Source organism: Hoplias malabaricus, chromosome Y (assembly GCF_029633855.1).
Source record: "Hoplias malabaricus isolate fHopMal1 chromosome Y, fHopMal1.hap1, whole genome shotgun sequence".
NCBI classification, from domain to species: Eukaryota; Metazoa; Chordata; class Actinopteri; order Characiformes; family Erythrinidae; genus Hoplias; species Hoplias malabaricus.
Window position 1 is genome coordinate 15515114 of NC_089820.1, and position 26502 is coordinate 15541615.

The window sequence follows — 26502 nt, forward strand, 5'->3', positions numbered from 1 at the left end:
AATTCTAACTCACTGCCATTTGTCTTTGTTCTTCTGCACCACTTAAACATAGAATTTAAATCACCGATCCAGGATCTACACTTGGAACAAAACTGTGTGTCTCCAAAGGAGTTACTTTATAGATAATGGAAAAATAATGATTTTTAATAATTAAAGGAGCAATAATTTGTGGAGATACCTGTTTAAGTTGTGATTTGTTTCAGTCTAGATATGGATGACTCTTCTCATTAGCATATATAGGAATTTTTATAAGGCTTTAGTTTCTACGTTTCTTTATGTTGCTTTGAATGAGAATGTCTTACAAAAATTGCACCAGTGCATTCAGCACTGAGGTGTCTTTAAACTGATCATGTTATGAAGCTATTTTATCTTCACTAGTTTACAGTCATTAGAGAGATTCCTACTGTCCTAATATTTTCAAAACATTGTCTTTTAAATTCACTTAAGCAGATGTTTAAGCTCTAAATATTTTTGTTCTTGTTTAGGAAAAGCATTCATAAAGACCCCCGAAGGACCCAGGACCTTAAGCAGACACATTCAGAGAAAAGGCCATGCAGAGAGAACAAGGAAAATGCTCGACACTTCGAGAATTCGAAGAGGAGAATGAGACAAAGCAGAGAAATTGCAGATTTACAAAACAAGAGGCTGTTAGACTCCCATCAACTGCCAAAGTAAGACACATGAATAATTATTTTTTGTAATATTTCCATTTTTTAAATTTATCATTATTCCACTTACTTTTTATACAGTCCAGATGTGCATGTTACTTCAAGAACAGATGTTTGATGAATAGCTTTACATACCCATTTAAATCATCCTAAAGCCACACATGCATTACTACAAATCAATGTCATTTGATTGTACTGAAATTATTTTATTTTAAACACAGCAGTCAAAATATAATCAGTGGAGAGCATGTTATGAAGAGGAAGGAAGATATACCTACATAATGTGCTTGTTATTATTTGCTTGTTCACACATACTCTATGTTCATATTCCTTCTGTATTATGTCACTGTATGTACAAGCAGGCCAAAAGTCAAAGAGTGGGGGAAAGCTGTGAGTCACAGAAGTCCAGGAGCACAGGTTAAAGTAGCAGCAGTGGTCAAAACCTCTTTTAAAAACATCACTGAACCTGTCCCCAGAAGGAGGAGGAAGATTCAGCCTTCTGTGTTTAGGGGCAAAGGCAAGTCATTTTATTTTTTCAAATGTTTGATAATTATACTGCCACTTAATTAATATTTGTATTATTATAAACAACTATTAAATTTCAAGCTAGGAGATATGTTAGTGTTCATTTAGTATTTCAAAAGAGCTATATACAGAAAAGTAAAAAGAAACAAGGTTTTATTCTTCATCACTATTTTGAACACTAGATGGCAGTATCAATCTTTGGTAGAAAAAACATGAAACATTTTATTGTAGTCCTAGAAAAAAGGACATAACTCACTTCATTTGTGGCACTCTTACATTGTTACAATGCACAGTCACTGAATTATATAATGATCCATTTTATTCCTGTGACAGTGGTGGTTTGACATAATGGAGTTTTTTATTTCAGATTTAACAAAGCAACTGTAATCATGCAAAAAATATTTTAGAACTTTAATTTGATATTAGGCTCTCACAGCTGCCTGAGACCGTTTGCATGCAGAATCAGTGATTTGTGTTAATCCATTATTTATTCCTCACACACATTTGTAAATAATTTCCAGTTACTACTTAAAAGGCCATTGAACATAAACTCACCCATTCCCATGTGCACTATTATTTTTCTACGTGCTGTAGAGCATGAAAAATGGTGTCTAAATTGTTGTGCCAGTTAAAAAATAGGCAACATTCAGCTATAGTGTTATAGTCACATATATTTCCACTCCCAAATGAAGCCCAATACAGGATTAATTGCTGCAGGTATGAATTTGCTTAGAGATAGAAATGCATGCTATGCCCCTAAATATTCATGAAATATTAAACCTTTACTCTGCAGTTGCATTATAATCACAAACAAGTGTTGTTAATTTTTCCATACTGGTGGTGAGTCGGGTTCGTGAACTCAAGTTTAGCTCATGCTCATAAATGACCTGATCCAGGAAATAATGAGACCTTTTGACTGGTAAATTTCCTGTTGGGCTAATCAGTGACTCAACGGGTTTAAAGTCCATTAACAGACCAAACACAGTCCACCCAACAGCATGAAATCCATTTCACTCAGAACAGGGGACTGTGTGCCCTGATGTGGAACATGATCATTACAAAATTGTTGCTAATATACATACAATTAACAGAAGATTAATGAATGCTGTACTTTTTCTGATTGATTGGTGTAGACTTTTTCTAAGATTCCCATACGATAATTACACTGCTGAAAGAGATATTCCATCCAAGTTCATTCATGCTGCTCTGGTGCCTGTTTAGCTGGTTAACAATTTGTGCCAGTGTCTAAAACACAAGAGGGTAGCAGGTTGCATGCCTATGCTGTTTTTCCAGCAAGGATTTATGCTTACATTCAAATTTTCAGTACAATCAAATATCAATATGATGTAATTCTGATATCAATAAGAACAATAAAACACCACAGAAAAACTGCCAAGAAAAAACAAGAAACCTCACAATCAAAAATAAACCTCCTGGATTTGATAATATTAATATTTTTAAACTAAATTTAAAAGTTAGGTCAGTGACCTGTGCAGCACCCTGCAATGTATGTCAGCACAGATTAATTGTTTAAAACAACCAAAAGTTTCTTTTGTATATGAAAAGAACATTGGTAGCACACGATTCTCACAGTAATTTTCCTGTGATTAAGCCACTGCCTATAGATGACTCTTACATTATAACATTGGTGACAGATGCTGTAAATAATGTATACTGAAATACTGTAAATGTAAAAATGTAAAAATCATTTTATTGTTATTGGAACATTTTATATTGTAATATATATTAATACAGAAATTGTTCTGCATCCCTACGTTTGCCCATTTTCACTCAGAAATCTATAAAACTTTGGAGTGACACAAAACAAAAAAGTGCTGTGAAGCTACGACTAGAGAACTGTTGTTAACTTTTTACGTGATATTTTCAAACTGTGTTAATGGACCGTAGTTTTTGTGGTTATTAAACATCTTAATGGTAATACTAATCGTTAGGGATTTTACCATGGTTACAGTGAAACCGATAAGTGTTTCATGTCTAATTATCATGCTCCACTGACCTGCAAGACTGAGAATAGAGACTGTAGTTGCTAGTACAGGCTCAGCACTGCAGAAACTGCACTAGGTAACTTCGGAATGTGGGCAGGAAACCAACATCTTTTTTTGTGCATTTTTATCTCATGTTCTAAATTTGATTTTATTTACAAAATACAATCAACTAGGTCAGTGAAAACACTGGAAATATTCAAATTTTACTTTTGTCAAATAAAAAGTATAAAAGTATAGCTTCAAGAGAATTAATAAAGCAAACATTAGTGGTTTAATTACACTTTAAACAAAATCACAACTTTCAAACAATCAAATCACAGTGATTATAACATTCATCTTAGGGTTAACTGGAGGTGGAAGGCTTAAATTACATATTTATTACTTATATACAGACTTGTTAGGATGTTTATCAAGCTGTTTTCTGAAATATGGTGTTTAAACTGAGTTATTTTCAGGTCCAGTGGGAGTGTTTAGTGGGAGGGCAGTGGGAGTGTTTAGTAGGAGGGTCATCCACCCCGTGTTTTATCAGTGACCGTGATCCTTTGCTATGCTGTCAGATATTTGTATTGTGAATGTAGACAGGCTGTGTGGAGGAGTGAAAGAGTAGGCTTTTTGTTTGTATATTCTTGGTTGAATTAAGTTTTCCTGCTCCCTCGAATCTTATGTTAAAAATTAAGCTTTATAAGAGGGAGCAGAACTGGTCTGAGGTCAGCTGTGCAGAACTGCAGAGTGTAACGGTTAAATTTCTTTTAGTGACACTCCCCCCATTCTCTCCATTCAAAAAAGAAGTGAGACCAATCAGAGCCCCTGCTGCCTTATCAGCTATTCAAAAAACGAAAGGCGGTTAAAATTTATGCTTGCTTTCTTTTGTTCTTTCTCCTCGAGCCAAACATATGTTTCGGTTCTATGCCATTTACACTGCTGTGGGTTACACCCCTATATCAGGGGGTACGTTTAGCTTTAGGAAGGTTTTTTCTCTTTTGTTTATGTTTTGTGTTGTTATGACATGGACTGGCAACACACAGCAAGGGTGCCACTTGGTTGGTCTCACAAATGGCAGAGATGTTCTTTCATTCTGCAAACTCATGGTGAGTTTTAATCTTCATTAAACATTGTGTTTCTCTGCAGTAGAGACATGTCTTTATTTGCAATGGTTGACTGAATCTAAACTAGGTATGATTTCAGATTAAATTAGATTACATTAGATTCTACATTCTAAACACTAAATACAAAAAGTTAATTCCATGTATAAGCAAGAAAATAAAAAATGTTCTGCACAATTTGACAACTTAAAAATGTTTACTCGTGACTTTGTATATGTTAAATATGTTCTTGTGGGTTAATGCCATCAGGCTCACAGAAATGCTCCACAATCTACTGTAAAGAGCACACTATCTTTAATTATACCCTTCATTTTTGGATGGATAAACTGCTGTCCACAATTTTGGCAAAATCATTTATGAGTTGTGGTATCTTGGCTTATTGTTGGTGATTCACCAGTCATTATGTACCAGTCATCAGTATGTCTAGCACATACAAATTTATTGTAGGATTCCTTTTCTTCAAGAACTGACTCGGTCGCTCAATTACTCTGAGCTGTCTAGCCTTCGTAAGGAGTGGTCAGTTTTTAAATGTGTGACTTATTTTTGCAGCTGGACATGTGTGTATGTGTGTGTGTGTGTATGTGTGTGAGAGTGCAAACGCACTGATGGGTGAAATGGAGTGTGTGACAGCAGCTGGTGTCTCAAGTCTGAATCCTGGTTTGCTCTATTAAGCTCAGCTATCTCTCTGGTGAGGCCAGTGTCTCTGGTGCTGTTAAATTATCCTGGATATGAGAAGGGTGTCCAGTTATATCATTTTAGTCCCACATACACGTTATTAAAATGTGTTGGAATTGGAGATGGACAGTGACGTCAGAATCAAATTGGTATTGCCTGGTTTTGTTTGATCAATATTTAGAACCAATATTTCATATAAAAGCCTTTATGCAAAAAACTGTATACTGTGCTAAAATGTTTGCATTTTATGCATTTAACAGCTTTTGAACCCTTTAGGATTAGTTATTTTTTTTTCTTTAGTTCTGTTACGGGCTGAAAGTCTGATTTCTGCATTTAATGTGTTTACTGTTAAATATGTAATGTACTGTTGATGTAATGTTTTCATTATTAATTTTTGAAGGCTGCATCATTTTAGAAGGTTGGAGATAGTTGGAAATGTGGTAGATGTCTTCATGTTTAATAGATGTGATTTTGTTCACAGGCCAACTGAAACTGACAGTAACACCCCACAGTGGATTGCTGTATGTTCAAAGTAAGTACTATGAGCTATGTCTTGTGCCATTTGCGTATGTAATATTTTATGAGACAGACCATCACTAGTAATGTAGTACCATGCTTGTTTTCCATACACGAACGATCTGGAATTTTGAATGTGGGCAATAATGCAAAGCAAAAAGGATGCGTTTGATGAAGTTTTTGTGAACATTTAAGATTATTTGCACCTCGGTGTGTGGATATTTCACTTGTTTGCCAGCATGAATAAGTAAACAATGTTATCGAAAATGTTTCACAGTTCTTGAAGCCAGGGGTCTCTTGGGCAAAGAATACAGACCATGTGACTCCTATGTAAAGGTAAGGTTATTCCAACATTTTTTAATCTAATACCTCTGACTGCAAACTGACTACAGCTGTTTTCCAAAATTTAGTGACTTAGAAACATACCTGAAGTAGTTTTTATTTATTTATTTATTTGTAGTTGTGATTATTTTGTGTATTGTCAATATCCAAAGGAAATTGTATATCCCCATTTTTGTTGATTTTTCATTTACTACATCATTTGAACACAGCAGCTGACTTTCACATTATGTGACAATTTCATTATAAATGGACCAATAGAGGTACTCCCAAAATTACTTGGAATAAAATCTCTTTTACTTTGACTTTCATTGAAAGTTATGTTTTTTCCTGCTATAAAGTTACTATTTTGAAGATGCATACTTTTCTTTGGACAATGACAATATGTTTTTTCAGTGGTGTCAATTGTTTAAAAAATATAAACCTCTGGGGTCGGAGAATGTGCTGGCACATCAAATGCAACCATTTGCGATGTTCCAATTAATATCTTAGCGATAACACAGCTCAGAAATACAGTTCAAACACCCTCTGAATGTGCAGAAACTGCTCTTTCAATTGCATGTTATCGTGAGACTGTACGCGATACTGTACATCCCGAGTTACAAGCATATGAATAAGCTTGAGACACGCCTACTCTGCCTCTCGCCGTGTCTCTGGTGGATTCACTTGTTTTTAAGACTCTTTTAATCACTAAAACAATTCATCCACAAAAGTAAAGGGATGTTTTCACAAGAGATATAAAGATTTTCTAAAATCGGATTGAAATTTTTCAGTGTTAAAGACAGATTATCTCTTCACAAAATGCTCTAGGTCACATGGGCCTCTCTTAATGAGAGAGCTGAGATTGTTCTGAACATTTTGATATAAAGCATGTGGGCAATATATTATAAAGTACTTTAAAGGCGAATTTCAGAAAATTGAGAAAATGTCCTTAGACCCCAAAGGGTTAATCACAAGGACATTCTGTAATTAATCATGATTAATCTCAAGTTAAAGTGCTAGTATTTTCTTGTATTTTTGGAAGAGAGATTAAATAAATAAATGTGTAGAGTGGTCTGCATGGCAAACTGGTTAGAAGAAAACATTCTTTAACCTTTCAGACTAGATTTTATAATATTCAAATTAAAATCTCTTAATTTGCTGAGGAAAAGTTTCACGGAGAGTGTTAACATCAAACACAACGAAGCTCAGACACAAGCTTTAATTGACAAAATTGCAGCTAACTCACGGCTTAGAAAATAAAACACCTCCATATTCCAATTTCAACAACTATCTAAGAAATAAATGCATGGATTAAGCTGCGCATGAGGAAAAAACATGCCAAAATGCTCACAGCGGATGTCTGTGTGTGTTGCTGTGTGTGGGCGAGAGAGAGAGAGAGAGAGAGAGAGAGAGAGAGAGAGAGAGAGAGAGAGAGAGAGAGAGAGAGAGAGAGAGAGAGAGAGAGAGATTAATTTGTGTAAGAAAAATGAACACATTAAAGTTTCAAGATTAATCACATGTGTGTACGCTCTAACATTGCCAGCACTAGTTTTTCTATATGGCTCTCCACAGTAATCATTTTGGAATTAAATATATTATAGTCTTCTTTCAGCCATTAAATTATCTTTTAAAGTCTCACCTGTTCATCAAATTCTTTAGATGATAATTTAAAAAAAAAAAATAATTTCCAACACAAATGTCCACTAATGTTCTAAAATTTGTTTAGATATAACTCTACACAGTTGCTTTCATTCAGTTCCTTTATGTCTACAAATATGCATCAATATAAGGTTTACGCCCTTTGGTATGTGATGTAAGAAACCCTGGCTGTCTGAATGTTCATATATGGAAATTCCGTGGGCAGCACGGTAGTGTCGCAGTCACACAGCTCCAGGGACCTGGAGGTTGTGGGTTCAAGTCCCACTCCAGGTGACTGTCTGTGAGGAGTTTGGTGTGTTCTCCCTGTGTCCGTGTGGGTTTCCTCTGGGTGCTTCGGTTTCCTCCCACAGTCCAAAAACACACGTTGGTAGGTGGATTGGAGACTCAAAAGTGTCCGTAGGTGTGAGTGTGTGTTGCCCTGTGAAGGACTGGCGCCCCCTCCAGGGTGTATTCCCGCCTTGCGCCCAATGATTCCAGGTAGGCTCTGGACCCACCGTGACCCTGAACTGGATAAGGGTTACAGATAATGGATGGATGGATGGATGGATATGGAAATTTCAGAATGGAGACTTACCTTTTAATAGGTAGGACTTTATATGCTCCATGACTTTCTAAGGAGAACAATAAGTCTATGCATTGTGTATCTGGAGTTGCTAACAAGTCTCACAATTTCAAATGAGTCTACCAAATCAGGTTTATTGTGGGTCAGACAGTTTGTGACATTAGATGTTCTGATTTTGTGTTGTTTACATAGAGTGCAGAGACTATAGAATTGTTAGGCCTTCTTGTCAAAGTCTCTCCATTCAAAGTGCTGGACCCACGTTTATGTAAGACAGTGTTAAGCAGAGCAAAATAACAAGCACACAGAAATGAGTGGTAATTAAATATAGAGAAAACAAGAATGAAGAAGAAAGACTAAACCCAACTAAAAATGACTAAAAACCAGATCTGCTTCTTCCTGCTAATCATTGTGTGGCTTTAAAAGCTTTGAATCAAATGTGTAATTAAAACATTTCCTCAACTGCAGCTTGAGTGTCCTAGACAGTTTACAGGAGCAGATAATGATGTAGTGATTTTATTTTTCCCTCCATTAACATGTTTCCTTTGGAGAACTTTTTGGCCTGGGCTTGAACTCATTCGCCTGTCAAACTCTGCTGCTTTGAGGCAGAAAAGAGCAACAGCAGCTGGGTCAGCAGCTGTCCCCTCCAATACAAACCAATGTGTCGAGTGACATCCTTTCCTTTTATGACACAAATGTTAATGTTAAATGTCTCCGAGCAAAGGATGCAAATGTGTTCATGCAGAGAAAAAAAGCATACTATGTGCAATGTCTTATTCCAGATAGCCCTAGTTCCAGATGTTGACCACAGCAAAAGACAAAAAACTAGGACCATTCCAGACTGCAAAAACCCTGTCTTCAAAGAGACCTTTGCTATGTAAGTGTTTGAGCTGCTGATAATACATTTTGCTTTTGAGTAGGGGCATCAGTATTTGTTGTCTGCATTTATGTTGAACATTATAGTGCAAAGGCATAAAATAACAAACAACACACTTTTTAAAAGATTCCAAAGAGTTTAGTATAAAAAGCTTGACCATTGAAAAGCAGTATTTGTGACACTCGTGTATGGCGTCAAAATTGTTTCTAAAGTTCTGAGAACCAAAAAGCAGAATCCATAACCAATTAATTACATTTTGTAATTGAGAAAACTCTCATTAATATTGAAAGGTATAAAAACAGGTTTGTACACAGAATATTGCTGTATATAATCGTCTATTTTGAGCTTAATATTCTTGGAGAACCTGTTTTTGCTTTCATTACGGTTTTTCTCACTTGCGCTTCTCCCAGTCTCACTTTTGTCTCCAGAAGTTTCTCGCTTTTGACTTTTAATGGTGTCGGGATCTAGACAGTCATTGGCTGCTGAAGTTAAACCCCGCCCACCCAGCCCATTCTGCACACCCTAACTCATTCTGCACACCCTAACCCAGTAAAGAAGGTACGTCCCTGGACGTTCAAAATAGATCTAAAAGTAGTCTGTCCGTCAATGACATATTTTAAACGTCAATGGACGTCCAAAATCCATCTTAACCCAGTAAACATTTAGCCGTTGATTCAACGTTGAAATAACGTAATGACTGCCGTCTAATCAACGTTCTCTTAAGGTTGAAAATGAAAGTTGAAAAGACGTCCAAACACAGACATTGAAAAGACGACTTTTAGCCGAATCAGCGGCTAAATGTTTACTGGGAACCCTCATTGGAAAATGACTCTAAGCCTCTATGACAAACTGTGCATTACTAAAAGACATAATCGTTAATAAATATTTGATATGGCTTACCTTTGTTTGCCGGTCGGTCATGTCAATCAGGGTAAGATTGGCACGCTCTCGCTGACGTAGCGGGTTGTGCAGACTCGTCAGGGTGGGCGGGGCTTAACTTCAGCAGCCAATGACTGTCTAGATCCTGACACCATCAAAAGTCAAAAGCAAGTAACTTCTAGGGCAATAGCGAGACTGAGAGAAGCGAAACAGAAAAGTCGGAATGAAAGCGAAGACGAATTCTTCAAGAATATTAAAATCAAACTTCTCAGAACTTTAGAACCTATATTGACACCGTACTCCTGCTCTTAAGCAGCAGCAAGTGTTAAAATGGAGAGGATACTAGATGTCACATTATCTCTGTTTCAGTGTTGCATTATGTGCCTCCCCCTTCCCTTTCACATTTTCAGAGGCATGACCTGTCCACAGTGACATGACCTGCCTATTAGGACTGTGTCTGCTTTTGCTCTCAGGACCTAGAAGCCCTTTGCTGAGGAGAGCCATTGTGTTTTGGAAGTAGATCAGCATTGATGGATGAGGGTTTGGGGTTTTGATAATTTGAGTGTTTGTGTGCAGATCTGTGAGTAAAGAGGAGCAACAAAAGAGGTTGTTGCTTACTGTTTGGAATCGCAGTCGGACGTCAAGGTATGATTTTTTTTTCTTTTACATTTTATCATGTGCCAATTTTAATCCACGGGTTCAGCTAAATACTGTGCTGTGCAAAAGGCCAAAGCCATTGTCAAAATTACCACAAAAGTTACGTAACCCTTTGAAGCCAAACATCAAATATGATACATGATCTTTGGAGGAGGCTCTTTCATCTAATGAAGAGAAATACTGAAACAAAGTTCCATCCTTTTGGGGCAAGTGTTCTGAGTTATGTTCTACTGAACTGTGAATCAAGTGGAAGCATTTCCATACATTTACCAAACCATTATTAAATTGTTGCTATCGTCATGAAAACACAGGAGAAAATCTCAAAACTACGTTTTTGCTAAACTGAAGCAATTCCATGTATGATTTGTAAGGTGTTGCTTGTAGTAAAACTAAGCATTTTCGTTCCATTTCATATATGTAGTGTATTCTACCTGTCAAATGCTCATTAATTCTAATATTTTATTTTAGAAAATTCAATCTGTTCGTCACAGCAGCAAAACACATTTAGACAGTTTTACCAAGTATTTTTATGAAAAAAAAATTAATTTTAGTTTTCCAAATATAGTTTGCCTTTGTGTGCAAAAGTTTTGGCTCAGTTGTCAACATAGATTTTGTGAGACAGATTCAGAGGAAGAAGATGATGATACAGGTGAGCGTGGGAGCTCTGTGAATGACCTCACACCCCAAGCCAAGGTTCAGACAGTAACAGAGTCAACTGTAGTTCCTCCAAATATGGAAACACGGTTGTGCAGGTCAACAAAAAGCCTTTGTGGTTTTGGTGTTATTATTGCCACCAGTATATGAAATGTAAAAAGGTCACATGGAAGAACAGAGTACTCATGGGTCAAGGACCTCTGGAGTAGTGTTTCTCATCAGCTCATTGTTATGTTTTCCTGATAAGAACAGAGACAATAATTTGCTATTCATTGTTTAATTGAAGTGAATGAGAATGAAGAAAAAATGTCAAAAAAAGCCTAAAGAACAGATTTAACTGATGCAGTGAACTAAATGGAAGACCAGTTAAAGAATAAATATGTAGTTAAGTGCCTAAATATGATGCATTCAAAATTTATATGATCCAAAATCTAAAAGTGGACTACATTAGAATTTTAAAGGGCCACATAAACCACAGTTCAAAAAAATGTTTGCAGGGTGTAGAATGAACTGTCACTATCAGATAAACATTATATAAAACTGTCATCAGTCCACAAATATATGTCCATTTTTGTCTTTATCTACTGTGAGAAGGCAGCTCAGCTCTCTGGGTCTAACGCATGTAGCTTTCATAAAGTACTTACTAAGAAATGGAAAATGTAAAAAAGTTGCAAAGAAAACAAAGAAGCTTCTGTGTTAAGAACAATGAAATGACCACCACGGAGCTTGAAATACCCACTGATATTTAAATGTGTTGATAGCTCTATATTTGTTTGAATAACTCAAAGAAATTGTACTGAAAATATGAAAGCAGTAATAAAGGCAGATGAAGTTAAGTATTCATGTGAAACATGCTTCAGGTCATTTTCTCTGCTTAGATGGAAATAAGTAAATGTTCTCAAAAAGATCCTCAAGCAATGTTCATTTAATTGAGTTTAATCTTAATTAAGTTCTTGTTTGATTGGTGTTTAATCAGAGGTGTATTTGTGTTTGCAGACGGAGTGACTTCCTGGGCTGTATGAGTTTTGGAGTTCACTCTCTGATCATTTCAGCAAAGGTAATGATAAAGTGATAGTGATAAAGTTGGTTCATGTTAATGGTAATAAATTATGTCTAGATCAATAAATCAGTATGGTTTCATTCATGCAAAAATGTGTTAAAAAAGGAAATGTGTATTTTAGCAGATAGGGGTTTCATTATTTTCGTCTTTATGTAGAAAATGTTTTCCCACTGCTAATTCTGCTGATTATATACAGGGCCAAGCTGCAATAATGTTGTTCAATGAGGCTTGAAACATGACCTACAATTACTGAATGAGCATGTGGAAGCTCCATGCTGTTGTCTTCTAGCCCCAATGTGGGAAAAAAATTTAGTAAAAAGGTCATGTTTTTCAGATCTGGCAGTGATTTTTCTTTTTTATTTGGGGCTTTGTGCAATAAGAGTTAATTTTAAGGCACCCTTAGAGAGTGGTGATTTTAGAGGCTTTAGATGAATCCTGAAAGGCATTTACTGTTGGGCATGTTAAACTAGGCAGGCCATCTGGCTGGCAGGCCAGGAGAAGACTCAGAAGGGCATCAGATTCTGAGGAACACAATGCTCTCTGACATGAAGATGAGAGTGATAGACCCATCATTGGCACCATAGGGAATGGGATGCATTAACTGTGCTCATATTGATATTGGATTCTGTCAGAAAACCAGCTCAAGAGTATTTTTTTCTCTGTGGCCCTCACCTTTTTATTACTTTCCTCACCGCTCTCTTTTAATTTTCCCTCTTTCTTCTTTTGCTTCTCTTCTGAGCTGACTATGTTTTCTGAATGCTCTGTGGCAGGAGATTAGCGGCTGGTATTATCTCCTGGGCGAAGAACTAGGCAGGAGCAAACATCTACGAGTGGCTTCTCGTCGCATCAAGCGGCCTGCCGGTGAGTTCACATGATTTTCTGTCTTTCTTTTCTTCTTTCTCTGCTGCCTCATGGAGGAGTCAAGAAAATGACGTTGGCCAGATTCCAAATGACAGTTTTTATTTTTCCTCCCCCACCCCGTCTGCTTATGTCTCTAAAACTGCGATGAGCTCTGATTATCTAGACATGCTTGGCTTTGTTGAATTGTTTACATACTGTTATTTAAATTAAAATGGTAGAGTCAAAGGTCATATTTGACTCATATAATGAGTCATAATATCACCTTTGGAATTGAACCAGATCAGATGGTCTGATATTGTGATACCTGATATAACTTACATTTCAGCCTATATTTGCATTACATTTACATACTAGTTTTTAATTTTTATGTGCTATGTGAATGTATTCATTGTTTCGCCTTCATTTACAGTAAATCAAAGGAACTCTGAAACATCTGTTCAGTTGAAATTATAATTATATATCTGTCAGGGAAGGTGGAAGCTGTCTATAACACTCATGGCTTATTGTACTTCATATTCCTAGCTTGAAATACATTTAATATATTGATGTAAAGTTAGTATTAGACCATGGAAAATTGCTTGAGTGGATGTATGTTCACTCAGATATTTCGCTGGCAGTGAATATCCTTGACTTTGAGACTCAGTTGAGTAAGATTTATCAGGACGTGCATGATTTTGCTGATTTGTTTTTAAACTGTCATATAAATAACATCTGACAGTGAAATCTCTCTCTATTTGGAATCGAAGTATATACCTCTGTATCTAACCAGATGTTCAGTCCCAGGGCCAAAGCAATTAATTTCTCCAATTTCTGTTCCTTTGACCAAAGCCATAGCAACATTGCCAGCATCCTTGTACCTTTCTCACACGGACTCTCAGAGCTAAGCGCTGAAGGCTAACGTGCCCCTGTGGAGAGTAGTCACTCTGTTTTATTCAGTAACAAAGAGCTGGGGGCCAGGAGGCTGCACACTGTGAGGCTGAGATGTGCCAGAGGCTGAGGTATTAGGCTTTTAAATGCTAAAGCCGCATGGAGTGTCCAAGTCAGACCAAATCTACTTTAGTGAACTAACCCTCACCTCGCTCTTCCCCAGCCCCCTATGAAGACCTTCTATCACATTGGCTTTGTTAGAAAAAAGGTATTGTGCTGTTTTGGGACAGGAGTTTTGCATTTAAGCGAGAGCATTTTGAAGATAAACTTAATTACAACTGAGAAAAGTAGTATACTGTCACTGGTGCTGAATGAGTGTGTGTGTGCAAAGATGGAGGGATGGATTAAGAGAGATGGAAGACACGTGTGCCATCTTAGAAGTCAGAAAAGATTACACTTCACAGTCTTAGAGAAAGAGAGAGAGAGAGAGAGAGAGAGAGAGAGAGGGAAAAGAGCAAAGAGGAGAAAGCCAGCTGTATTGTGTCCCTGCTGAATGCAGTTGCTATGAAGAATGCTTTAAAAGACATTGTTTCCTGGGAGGGTTGTAATTGCTATGGTTACGTAGTTGGGGGAGCCCTGCCGCTGTTTGATTGGGATGAGGATAATGCATAAAATGAAGTTGATTTTTCCCTCTTTACCCTTCTCTCTCTCTAACTGTCTCTCCCCGTCTCTCTCTCTCTCTCTCTCTCTCTCTCTCTCTCTCTCTCTCTCACTGTTGTCTCATAGCTTTCACTCTACCTCTATCTCTTTCGCTCTCTGTACCCACATCTCTCTCTTTATTCTTCACAATCTCTACTTCTCTTTTTTTCTTTCATGACACCCTCTTTTTCTCTCTTGCGCTTTCCATCTTTCTCTTTCTCCTTGTTTCTTTCTCTCGCCCCATCCCTTATGCAACCCAATTCTCTCCTCTCTCTCTCTCTCTCACTCTCTCTCTCTCTCTCCCTCCCTCCCTCTTTTTTCTGGTTGGGGCAGTGATCAAGTCTGCCTCAGTCTTCTTTGACTCAGTGTCTTGTGCACCTGGGAGGCAGCTCCAACATTCTGACTTTTAAAGAGCCACTCGCAGGCTGGAGTCATGTTCTCCAAGTCCACCCTCTCCAGCTGGGACTCATGGGACTCTCTTGTGTATGTTTCAGAAGCTGCCCTGTCCAGCCATGCTGCTGGACCTGATCTCGTCACCCCGGAGAACATGCAGTCAATGACCGTGAGTGGGTTTTACTCAGGAACCTTTTTGTGAAGGACTTTCTTGTAGATATCAGTAATAATATTTATGCTGTGTGCAGTGGCAGTATGCACAGTCAGATAGGGGACAGGAATTTAATGCATGGATGGAAAAGTATCAAATCTGAGGACAAATAAGATATACATTTAACATAAGGATTAACTGCAAATAGTGTGAATGAATGAATATTCCTTCAGATGTTTCGCTAACACTGAGTATTCCAGTCCTGGAGACCATTGTTTTTTGAATGGGGGTTGAATTCAAATTTGAACTGAATTAATTTAATCAAATATAAATATTTTCTTGCTTTATTAATATATAATCAATGTTGGAATAAAGTGTTATTTACGTAATGAGGTTCTATTTCAAATTGTTCATTATTTTACCACAATGTAAAGGGCAGCTGGGGGGGGGGTCACAAAATAAAGAGAGTTTTGTTTTAACAGTTTAATTTGTATATATTCATTTTAGGATTATATTGATAAGTAATCCTGATAAGTAATAAATTGATTACTTTGATAAGATTTAATCCAAATCTGGAATTTAATCCAAATCTGGAATTTGTTTCACATTAAGCATTTTTTTCACATTGTGAAATAATGATAATAAAATACAATTCATAAATCATAACTCTTCAAGGGTGGAGTAATACAAGAGAGGCTTGATAGTCCTCACCATCAGGGGCACATGAAGCTCAGTGTTCCGCATTAATGGGCTCTAGAAGAATGGGGAGGTGTGTTAATGTGCGTTTTGGATATTGCAGTATTGTCCCACCATCAGCCCACATCCTCACACAGACACATAGACACATGGACACATACACCCCCTCTTCTGCTCACTCAGTGTCTCCTCTCTCTCTCTCTCTCTCTCTCTCTCTCTCTCTCTCTCTCTCTCTCTTTCACTAAAAAAACCCGCCCCTCCACTTTAGCCAACAGCTTTTCCCAGGCCTTGCTCTCCACTCAGGCTTTTTCTCTCCAGACAAAGCTGGGAAACGGGAAGGGCTAACAAAGTGGCCGTAATAGGAAGCCCGCCTCTACACACTGTTTATGATTTATCCCTGTTTCATTTTCATGTCACTGCCGCTCTATTTGTTCTCAGCAGAACAGATTTTTTCTGCCCAAAAAGTGGAAGCTGGTGAATCTGGTGCCTAATCACTGATGCCTTTCCTTCCTCTCTTACCGCAACGAGCCTATTAGGGTTTCTAGGGAACTGCTGTGTTCTGTAATGATGTGTTTTATTGCACAAACTCTTTCAAAACACAATCAAGCAGGTATGTATATAATAGCACAGTAATATGTAGTATTGCAATATTAATTTTTATTGCTATAAATTGTCACAATACGCTTTTCTGAGCATATAGCAGATAAACTCAGTATTCAAATAACACTGACCAAATAATTAGCTTAGTTTTGAAATGGAACATACTTCATGCATGTTGCATAGTAATCCTTGTGTTATATATATATATATATATATATATATATATATATATATAGCACTACTGGTATATTTAAATCCATTTCAGCTCATGAAATCTCTGACAAATCATATATTGTGATGCTTATTTTCTAACATGAAACATAACAGAGTGTCGTATCTTGACCTGATATAAAATATCAGAGAGCGATATCAGAGAAAGGGTTAGGTTTCATGGTTTCTGCTGAATTCTTTTTCTGTCTAGGTCTATGTATTTTTAATAGGCCTTTATGCTGAACTTGCCACTCCGTACATATTGCAGGAATGCGAGAGATGTTTTGGAATATTAGGTGGATGTGTTTTCAGCCATGTACCTGTCACGTACAGGAGAAAGTCCCTAAACAGCACCTTGTTGACGTGTGCCCAGCTTAAACAAATATGTCTTTAAATTTTAATGCTCCACAGTCATAATGGATGTTTGTGTTTACGCCAAATCAGGTCTATCAGGGAGAGACTGATTCCGAGAGAGAGAGAGCGAGAGAGGGACAGAGAGACAGAGAGAGAGAGAGTGAGAGAGAGTTAGCACTTCTATGCAGAGCCACTCAGGAAGCCTGTTGGCTTATCAAGTGCAGACATACTGCCTGGCCACAGGCTGGGGGGTTGGAAGGTGGCTTCCTGTAATTCTTCTGCGCAAAGCAGTTCCCATGAGTGGGCATGACTAGCCTCAGTAGCACAGAGATCTGAACCACAACACCACTGCATATGGAGTTTCAGTCTGCTTCACAGCTCACACAGCTATAGATCAGAGGTGCACATGTATGGGCAGGTATAGGTCAGCTATGCATACCATCCACGGACTGTGCAGATTCTGCATCGAACGCAATTTACCTCAGGTTGGTTCCACTATTTACATTAAACTGAACAATGTGTACAGTTGTAGAGAGTTATTCAACAGTTAATATGGAGAGCAGTAATATAGAAATATGATAGTAGTGATAATATAATCGTGATAATCATTTGTATATAAATATGTTTAATTTATCCATTTTGCCTTTGACTTCACTAACAGTAAATTGTTTAGAATTTGATATGTACGCAGATATTTCCGTTACTGACTTTAATACACGAAGACTCGAATGTATGTAAAAGCATCAAACTCCTTAGTTTTATACTATATTATCTAGTTATTTTTTAGTTTTTTAACTGCATAATACATATAGACGTTTAATAACAGAATTATAAAACTTTACAGCACTTGATTATGTTTCAAGATTTATTATTGTAAATAAGAAGAGAGGTGCACAGCTCCAGTCCTTGGGGCCTGTGTTCAGCTTGTTCAGATGGTTCTACTGGTCAAGGACATCTGATACTTCTGATGTGTTAATTGCCAGGTTAAGTGGGTGTGTTTTCATAAAACAAATTACAAACCTGCTAGACACTGACCCTCCAGGGTCAGAGTTGTGTCTTGAAGAAGCTTAGAATAATCTTTAGAGGATTAAGAAATCCAGCCGATTTTCTGGAATCTGTAAGGAAAAGTGAATGATTGATATAGATTGCCATGTAAAATTAACAACTATATCTCTGGATCTGAAATGTAAAAAATAAACCCAAACTAAATGTAGGAGAGGGGGAAAATACAGACTATGTTGATAATTGTTTTATCAGCGTAATCAACTGGGCAGGTAATGAGGACAACCCGCTGACCCAGAAGAAACAAGTAAAATGATAGCACTCTATCTCTTTCTCGCTCTCTCTCTCTCTCTCTCTCATTCTCACACACACACACTCTCTCACTTTCTCTGCTTTATTGTTGTCTACCTAGTGTCATGTTTAATGCAAGGCACTTTGTTTTTGTTCCACATTTCCCTGTTTAGTTTGGCACCAGCTTCTTTCAGAATTCGCCTCTGCCCCTGTCCAAATATCCCCCTCTTCACTGTTTGTCCGAGCCCTGGCAGCTTCCAGAAGCCAGACGTTTCCTTTTCTTGCCAGCCAGAGAGAAGGCCTGCCTCTATCTCCCAGCAACCTCGACTAATTTCTCAGCTTGTAGTTTTTTAATATAGCCCACCGTTTGTGGGCCATGGCATTTGAGCTGGACTACTGCTGGGGTACAGTAGCTCTCAGAGGGAGTCCTTTTTCATCAGTTCATGTTCTGCCTGACCTCAGTCAGCATGAGGTCTTGTCTGCTGTGCCTGGACAAAAGAATTCATGGTGGTCAATATGTTGTTTGAAATGATATCAATTCCTGCATTTAGTATAGCTATTGGTTATTATTCTGAAAGTGAGCTCAATAAGTCTAGACAAGCTTGGAGGTCTTTCACCTTTGATTTAATGCTTAAACTTGCTGGGGAAAATGGAACTGAACCAGACCTGGAATGATTGACCCAAGCCAACTCGTACTGTAATGGGGTAATTCTTTTGTCACTGTTTTTATATAATTGTAAATGTGTCATCTTTACCATACAGGTTACCATTCTGAGGGGCAAGGATGGGTTTGGCTTCACAATCTGCTCAGACTCACCTGTTCGAGTTCAGGCTGTGGACCCAGGTCAGTCTCCCAAACTCTATTTAGTCCCCTAGAAACACATAGATGAGCCTAGACATATGGTGACTGTCAAAACAAAAGCTGATATTTTCACAGAGGCTTACAGAAAAAGAAAAAACAGAATAGGTTGATATATAGGGCATTTAGAGAATATTTATCTCATTTGACATAAGGCAGAAAATGACATTTGCTCTGTGTTATGATGAGAATAATATAAATGATGTGACTGAATTCCACTGAGAACAGAGATATATAACTTAGTATTAGAGGTTTTCATGGGTCTCTGTTTAGAAAAATTCAAAAAGCTTTCCATCATTTTTGACAGTGGTTGACAAATGAAGTCTCTTTCTGTCTTGTCTTTTAAGGTGGCCCAGCTCACCAGGCTGGACTGCAACAGCTGGACACAGTGCTCCAGCTTAATGGCCAACCAGTGGAACACTGGAAATGCGTGGACCTGGCCCATGCCATTAGGTCTGTGGATTCAATTGTGGAATCTTCAAATACATGCGATGTAGTAAGCATGAAATATAAAGTACATATTAAGTACAATTAAGTCTGTATTATTAGCATAAATTTGCAGTAAATAAATTCACTGTATGGCCAAAGGTTTGAAGAAAACAACTCATTAAATATTTCTTCTGAAATGAAGGCTATGTTGGAACATTTTCTATGAGGATGTGATGGCTTTCAAAAATGCCGCTGTTACTGCTCCTGAATGCTTTTTTTTTCTCCTGTAGAAACTGCCGAAATGAGATTACTGTGGTGGTGTGGAGAACAGTGCCGGTTATGAAGCCCTACTATGAAGGCCTTATTCACAGACCCTCATACAAACCTGGTGGCTTTGACACTCTCTCCCCCACGGCCAAGACCCAAAACAAAACCCCACCCCTGCTGTCCAGGCCCTCCACCCATAAACCCGGACGCCGTAAGAAAGGAAGCAACTCTGAGAGCACAGGAAATGGAGCAGGGGAGCCCACATGGTCATGGACAGGGAAACGAGAAGAAAATGACTACAAAACCCGCACACAGACCCTCAAGGGCACACGTGTGACGTCATCTAATGGCGACAATTATATCATCCTGTCTCCTGTAAACCCAGGAAACCAGGTAAAGATTCATCTAGTAGCAGTTCATAAGCCCTGCAACATTGTATCAATACTTTAATATACACCTGTGCTCTTTATCTGCTTGACTTGAACATGACTAAGCCAACATGACATGCTCTGAGCCCTGACCTTCAGGCTTCCTTTTGTCTTCCACTCTAATGCTCAGAAGCCTTCACTGCAGTGTAATCTCATTCCCAATGAATTCCACATAGACTTTAAAGACTTTGTGCCTATACATAAAAAGCAAAAATATTTTTGCTTTTCATTCAGTGTGGTTGTATTACATTGTTTTGATTTATTTCGATATTTAGTCTTAAATATCTTTTTTTTTTCAAGATATTACAGCCTGTTTATCCAGAAACCAATGGGACACTAGGAACTCTTGGTAAGAAAATATTTTAGTTTTTTATTAAACAAAAATTTGCTACTGCTGTTACATTCAATCTGTTATTGTATGTTTATTAAAGCAACACTAGGTAATATTTTTCCCTTAAAATTGCTGCTTCAAAATCATTGTGATGTTTCACTCACTTGTAATAGGGAGAATAGAGCTTTTGTCGTTGCTGTTCCGAGTTCAGCACTGCAGAAATTGCATTATGTAACTTCTGGAGGAGGGTAGGAAACCACCCGCTTCCTCCTTGATTTCAGGAGAGTGCTGTATAAATGAATTACACTCTACAATTATAGGTAGAGTCAAGGAGTAAAAATATCAAATCTTGCCTGGTGTTCCTTTAGATAGATAAGTAGGTAAAAAATGCCTCACGCTTAACAGCAACTCTTAAACAGGCTTAGTTACTGTGATGTAATAGTTGTTGTTTTATTTAGGGAGAATCTATCAGACTCATCCCTCCAGAGGGATTCAGCAGAACACTGGATATCTGCAGGACCCTGGACTGCAGGCACGAGCCACCTTACGGAGGTCTGTGAACGGCAAGACAGGCACTATACCTCCCTCAGCTTACAGACAGAGCTTCGCCAACTATCAGAACTGCACCATCGTCCAGTCTCATCTGCCCCATTCCAACTACGGCACCTATGTCACCCTCGCCCCAAAGATCCTCATCTTTCCAGTGTTTGTGCAGGTATAAATCCCTAGGCTCATCCTTGCTGTGCCCATATCATTATTATCATTTGCTTATTATGGCTAAAATGAAATTAGATATAATCAAACGGTGTCCTAATTCAACACATTGACTTTTATTGGTGCTTTAGCCGCTGGACCTGTGCAGCCCAGACAGGACCCTGCTGTTGTCAGAGGAGATGATTCTTCATGACAGCACTCACATGTCACTTAAGGTAAGGCTAGAAATATAATGTTTGAGTAGTTATGCTCATAAACAAAGATCATGTACCAGTATTAAACTTACAGCATGGAACTTATTTTGTGACTGTTGCTGGATCACTGGAGTTCACTCTATGATGAAACAAACACCTGGTTCTGCGTTTGAGTGTATGGTGTGTTCTCCACAAAAATATAAAATGGTTTATAAAATGGCAAAAATCAATACAAGATTAATGAGTCAAAATGTAAAGCCATGATGCTAACAGGAAGATGGCCATGTTCCTTATAAGGAGATGTTGCATATAATTGTTCTAAGTATGGCTTTAGATATTTAGGTATTACAATTCCAATGAAAATGTCACAATTATATAAAGCTAATTATGGTGAGTTACTATTAAAATTGAAAGATGACTTATCTCGCTGGGAGATTTTAACTTTATCCTTATTTGGATAAATAGAAACAATAGAAACAAACAAGATGAATGTTCTGCCTAGATTACTTTACCTTTTTCAAACTTAACCTGATTTTATTCCCTCAAAAATATTTAATACAATAAACAATTTAATTAAAAAATTTGTATGGCAAAACATAAGACCAAGAATCAGACTGAACGACAATAGATGGCTTGGGTTAGAACAAAATGCATGTCACACTATATCGCATACAGTCCTGCCATTCTTAAATTTAGGAATATGGCGGAAACATAGAATTAAAAATTACCTCTCATAAAGACTGGTATCAATTAAAGAATTCACCTACTCCAACTGAAACCTTCTTTACAAACAAATTGGTGTCTCAATTATATCAGTGCTTACAATCGTCCTTTTCTGGAGACACTTTTAATATTAAAGAGAAATAGGAAATGGAAATGAATGTAAAAATTAAAAATGATACCTGGGAAGACTTGTGTGAGAAGGGGCATAATTTAACCAGAACTTCAGCTTGGAAAGGATTTGGATGTAAATAAAACATGTTTAACTCCTTCTGACTTACTTATATTAAATAAAAATACAAAACTGTGCTGGGGGGATTGTGGCCAGCTTGGAGACATACTCATTTCTTCTGGGTTTGCCTGATGCTGAAGCAATACTGGGAAAGCATCCGTAGGGAACTATACACCATTCTAGAGATAGATTTACCTCTAGACCCATTATTGGATTAATGCCTGAGACGGTTTGAGACAAAAATACAATATACAAACTTAATACAAACTTAATATACCCCTTTTAGTGGCAAGAAAGATGATTACAATGTCATGCCTTGAACCTCAACCACCAACAATATTCCAATGGCACGAGAAGGTTAAGTACCTAATCTTAAAATTACTGCAAAAATACACTTTGACACCCGTGGTTGTGTGTCCTGATGGTACGCAGTAATTACCTACTTTAGCAGGTCGAAGAGTTGGACAAATCACGAGGTGGTTCTTAAAGGTTTTAAGTTTGTGGAGTTTTCAAAATTGGAAAAATGGATATACCCCAAATTAATGATTTCTTTTGATCAGCTGTTCGTTCACTAGTTGTTGAATAGGTCAGCACAAATTAGGTGACAGCTGATTAGTTGTAATTAGTGGCTGTGATTCCAATATCAGACTGATAATAATAATAATAATATTTCTCAGTTAAAAGCCAATAATGTATCAGAGTTATATTATAAACCCTGGCTGACAGCTTTTTAACACTGTAAGTTGTGGCCATTGGGCTGTTTGTTACTTCTGCATGCACTAAAGCTTTTTAGGGTCCAGAGCGAAAGGATGAATTGAGATATTTAATTGAGGATAATGTTTGATTTGGATCCAAGAAGCTTTATTGGATGAAATACATGAGGAGAGGATTCATATAATGCCTTGTTTTCTAGCCCTGAAGGTGACCCTCATTCCTCAGCCTGTGGTATCTCCTTACTGCAGAATTGACTTTTTAGCCCTGTCAGGTTTTTAGCTTGTTCTTGTGATACCTCCCTATGAGCAGGCTAGACATGCACTACTGAGATCCCTGAAACATTAGATTCATTTAATCGAACAGTAGTTTGAGAAATGGGAGTATATTAGTCTCAGTAGCAACAATGTTGAACACTAATCAGATTCTTACTCGGGAAGGAGACACCTGGGTTTGAGTTTTCTCGAAGCAGTAGCTATTGAGAAATCCTCGGTTTGGGAATAATGTGACCTCTACGTGACACAGCTTGAGTCATACTGAGCAAAGATAAATCTCTCTGGGCCACAATAGCCACTCTGATCCACTTTGTATCTGTAGCAATTCTTCCTTCCCTTCTGTGGTCCCTTCACAGTGCTTTCTCACCAAGCACTGCTGCTAACTGACCTTAATTCTCTTTGGAGACCTGTATGTGTAACATGCTGAGGAGTCTGGCATTTGTAAAGTGTGTTTAATAAAGATGAGCTGTTCATCACTAGTGCACATTCCTCTAGTGTCCTAGCGCAAGTGTATTTGTGTGTGTGTGTGTTTGCCTGTAATTTGGAGCTGCTGAGTTTATTAGGTTGGCCTTGCTCCAGGCCTGAGCACAGATAGAGACAAACACTCTGAACTGGCCAGCTGGCTTTTCTGTGGGAATCAGAACAGACTGGTGATAAAGCACTGAGCTATAAAGCAATGAGTACCTATCCATCTACACCTGCATTAGTTAAAGCCATTAATGCTGATGTAAAATTGATCTTATGTAGCATCATCAGCTCCTCAGCAAATATTCAATAGACACTTAGAGATTTCCAAAACTAAGGTAACCAAAAAATATTTAAATCTTGAGCGTTTACAGTGTTTTTAAAAGCATGCAAGAAGGTAATTTGCAAGGCAACTAACATTTGTTTGCATAGTTTATGTAAATTATGTCAATGACACATTTGGGAAAAGCTTGTTGTGTTGACAAAGCAAGCTTTCATAGGTTTTTAGGCAAGAATGGTGAATGAAGTAAGGTAGCAACAGATGTAAAGGGTGTACTTTTTAAAAATTTGATACAGGTTTGGAGGCTTCTGTGTAGTGTTCAGTTAAATATTTGTTTACTGCTTATTACATACATGTCTGTTCTCTCTGACATAATACTCTGTGGGGAAAAAAATGAGCAGCAAGAGGTTTATTTTTACTTGTAAAAACTATACACAAACACTGGAAGAGTTAAAACATATACAGAATAATATACTTGTTTTCAAAAAGAGCTGTTGATATTTTATGAGGTAGTTAGCCTTCTTGGTGTAGCCCAGACTCATTTATGGGTGTGTTTAGTTCAAACAGCGCATGTGATTTAAATTAATTAACAATTTAAGGCATTGTATGAACCACAGATTTGTTGTTAACTACAACATGTTGTTTCATCTAAGAAAGGTAAATCTCAGGATTATCTCAGACAGATAAATCACGGCATATACAAGCTGTTATACTGTTTTTTTTTTTTATAATTTACATTTTCAGATAACTCGTAGCTACTCCGACATGTTTAAAGACATTTTTTTCAGGTCAAAAATATATGTAATTATATTTGTTTAATACATAGGTAAACAGTAAAACTGGCCTTACATCAGAGAAGCAGAGAGGACAGCAGATAACCTGCATGTTGTCTTACTTAGCCTTGCCAGTTGTGCTTAATTATACATCCGCATGTATACTACACCCTCTTTTTCTGACAGAAAAAGATCCAACACATACATAATGCAGAAGTCATAGCAGTGGACACTTTGTGTTGCTATTTTACTGTACTGGGAATCCACTGAGTGAGTTTGACACAAGCAGGCCAGTAATAATGTGATGTTTGGAGGTTTGTTTTCAGCATTGACTCTCTCGCCCCCTATAGGCCACAGTCTTCATCTACACTGACCTCATACTCCTGACCAGAGAGGATGAGCCAGGCCGGTGCAATGTGCTCCAAAGTCCTCTCTACCTCCATCAGATACAACTGCAGGATGGTAGGTTTACTCACGTTTTGGGTGTAGTTTACATGTTGTTGAAGTTTTGGTGTCATGTTCTTGTGTATATAAGTATGTTGGCTATTGTAAATGCTTGACTTTACTCACTGCATGCGCTTATATTTTAAACTGTGTACTACTTACTATATAAATAGTATACTAACTGCTATACTGTATTTTTATTAGAGTATACCACCACAGGAAATCATTCATTAGTATTGCATGGACTTATTGTTAGTAAGGTATTACTGTGCATAGTCCCTCACAATAATAAAAAAAAAAAAAAGAAACAAGCAGTAAAAAATAACAGACAAAATAAAGTACAGTATCTACCCAGCTTTACTTGTATCTTTATACATTAAAGTACACTATACATATACTATGCACACAATATTACACTGCTGAAATATGCATGTGTTATTATATATAACTAGGAAATAAGTAAATGTATATATTGCTTTAACAATTTTACATGTAGGCATTAGGAGGGTGCAGTCATTTACACAGTTCCAGTCAATTGACTTGGTTATGTTGTTTCTGGCACACTTTTCACTACTGTTACATAGACAAATGTACAAAAGTGCAGACAGTGACTTTATGAAGGAGTATTGTTAATTTCTAAATAATATAAATAAAATATTTAATAATTTAAGAAACTACATGAGCAAGTTTGAGGCCTGGTATTAGGGTTATTTAGTAGGGCACTGACCCACCATCCAAATATCATGCCTGGCCAAACCAGTTTCTTAATTGTATATGCTTCTACAGAAAAACTATATTAAACTATATGCGGCTACAATTTGTGCACTCTGCTGCTTTTCCCCACACACACCCAAAGTAAAAGTCTACCCTGACTAACTTAGTAGATTTAAATCATTCCCTCTGTATTGACAGCAATTTAAAGATTCACTGTATGTTGTGAGTAGATCAATGAATGTATTATCTGAATAATTTATAAACATTTGCTGTAAATGTATACCTCAGTTGTTCTTTTATTATTTAGCCAAGTCAGTGTGATTATATCTGATCCTTAAGGCATACATTTTTCCTGATGCTAACTGGTGGCTTTAAGATTTCGT

At 37.4% G+C, this 26502-nt stretch overlaps 1 protein-coding gene across 2 annotated transcripts in view; it reads left to right on the forward strand.

The window, feature by feature from the left end:
• LOC136679065 (regulator of G-protein signaling 3-like) overlaps positions 1-26502 on the forward strand; it is a 40260-nt gene that overhangs the window by 1217 nt on the left and 12541 nt on the right. The window contains exons 2-17 of one of the 2 annotated variants that reach the window (XM_066657345.1): positions 486-674; positions 1016-1185; positions 5459-5509; positions 5771-5829; positions 8815-8909; positions 10365-10433; positions 12096-12156; positions 12930-13020; positions 15081-15148; positions 19046-19127; positions 19490-19595; positions 19862-20231; positions 20567-20615; positions 21056-21312; positions 21443-21526; positions 25312-25423. In XM_066657345.1, coding sequence (XP_066513442.1) covers positions 486-674; positions 1016-1185; positions 5459-5509; positions 5771-5829; positions 8815-8909; positions 10365-10433; positions 12096-12156; positions 12930-13020; positions 15081-15148; positions 19046-19127; positions 19490-19595; positions 19862-20231; positions 20567-20615; positions 21056-21312; positions 21443-21526; positions 25312-25423 — 1913 coding nt within the window. Of the gene's footprint in view, positions 1-485; positions 675-1015; positions 1186-5458; positions 5510-5770; positions 5830-8814; positions 8910-10364; positions 10434-12095; positions 12157-12929; positions 13021-15080; positions 15149-17400; positions 17476-19045; positions 19128-19489; positions 19596-19861; positions 20232-20566; positions 20616-21055; positions 21313-21442; positions 21527-25311; positions 25424-26502 lie in introns of those variants that run through there. The other variant, XM_066657344.1, reaches the window with a different exon arrangement.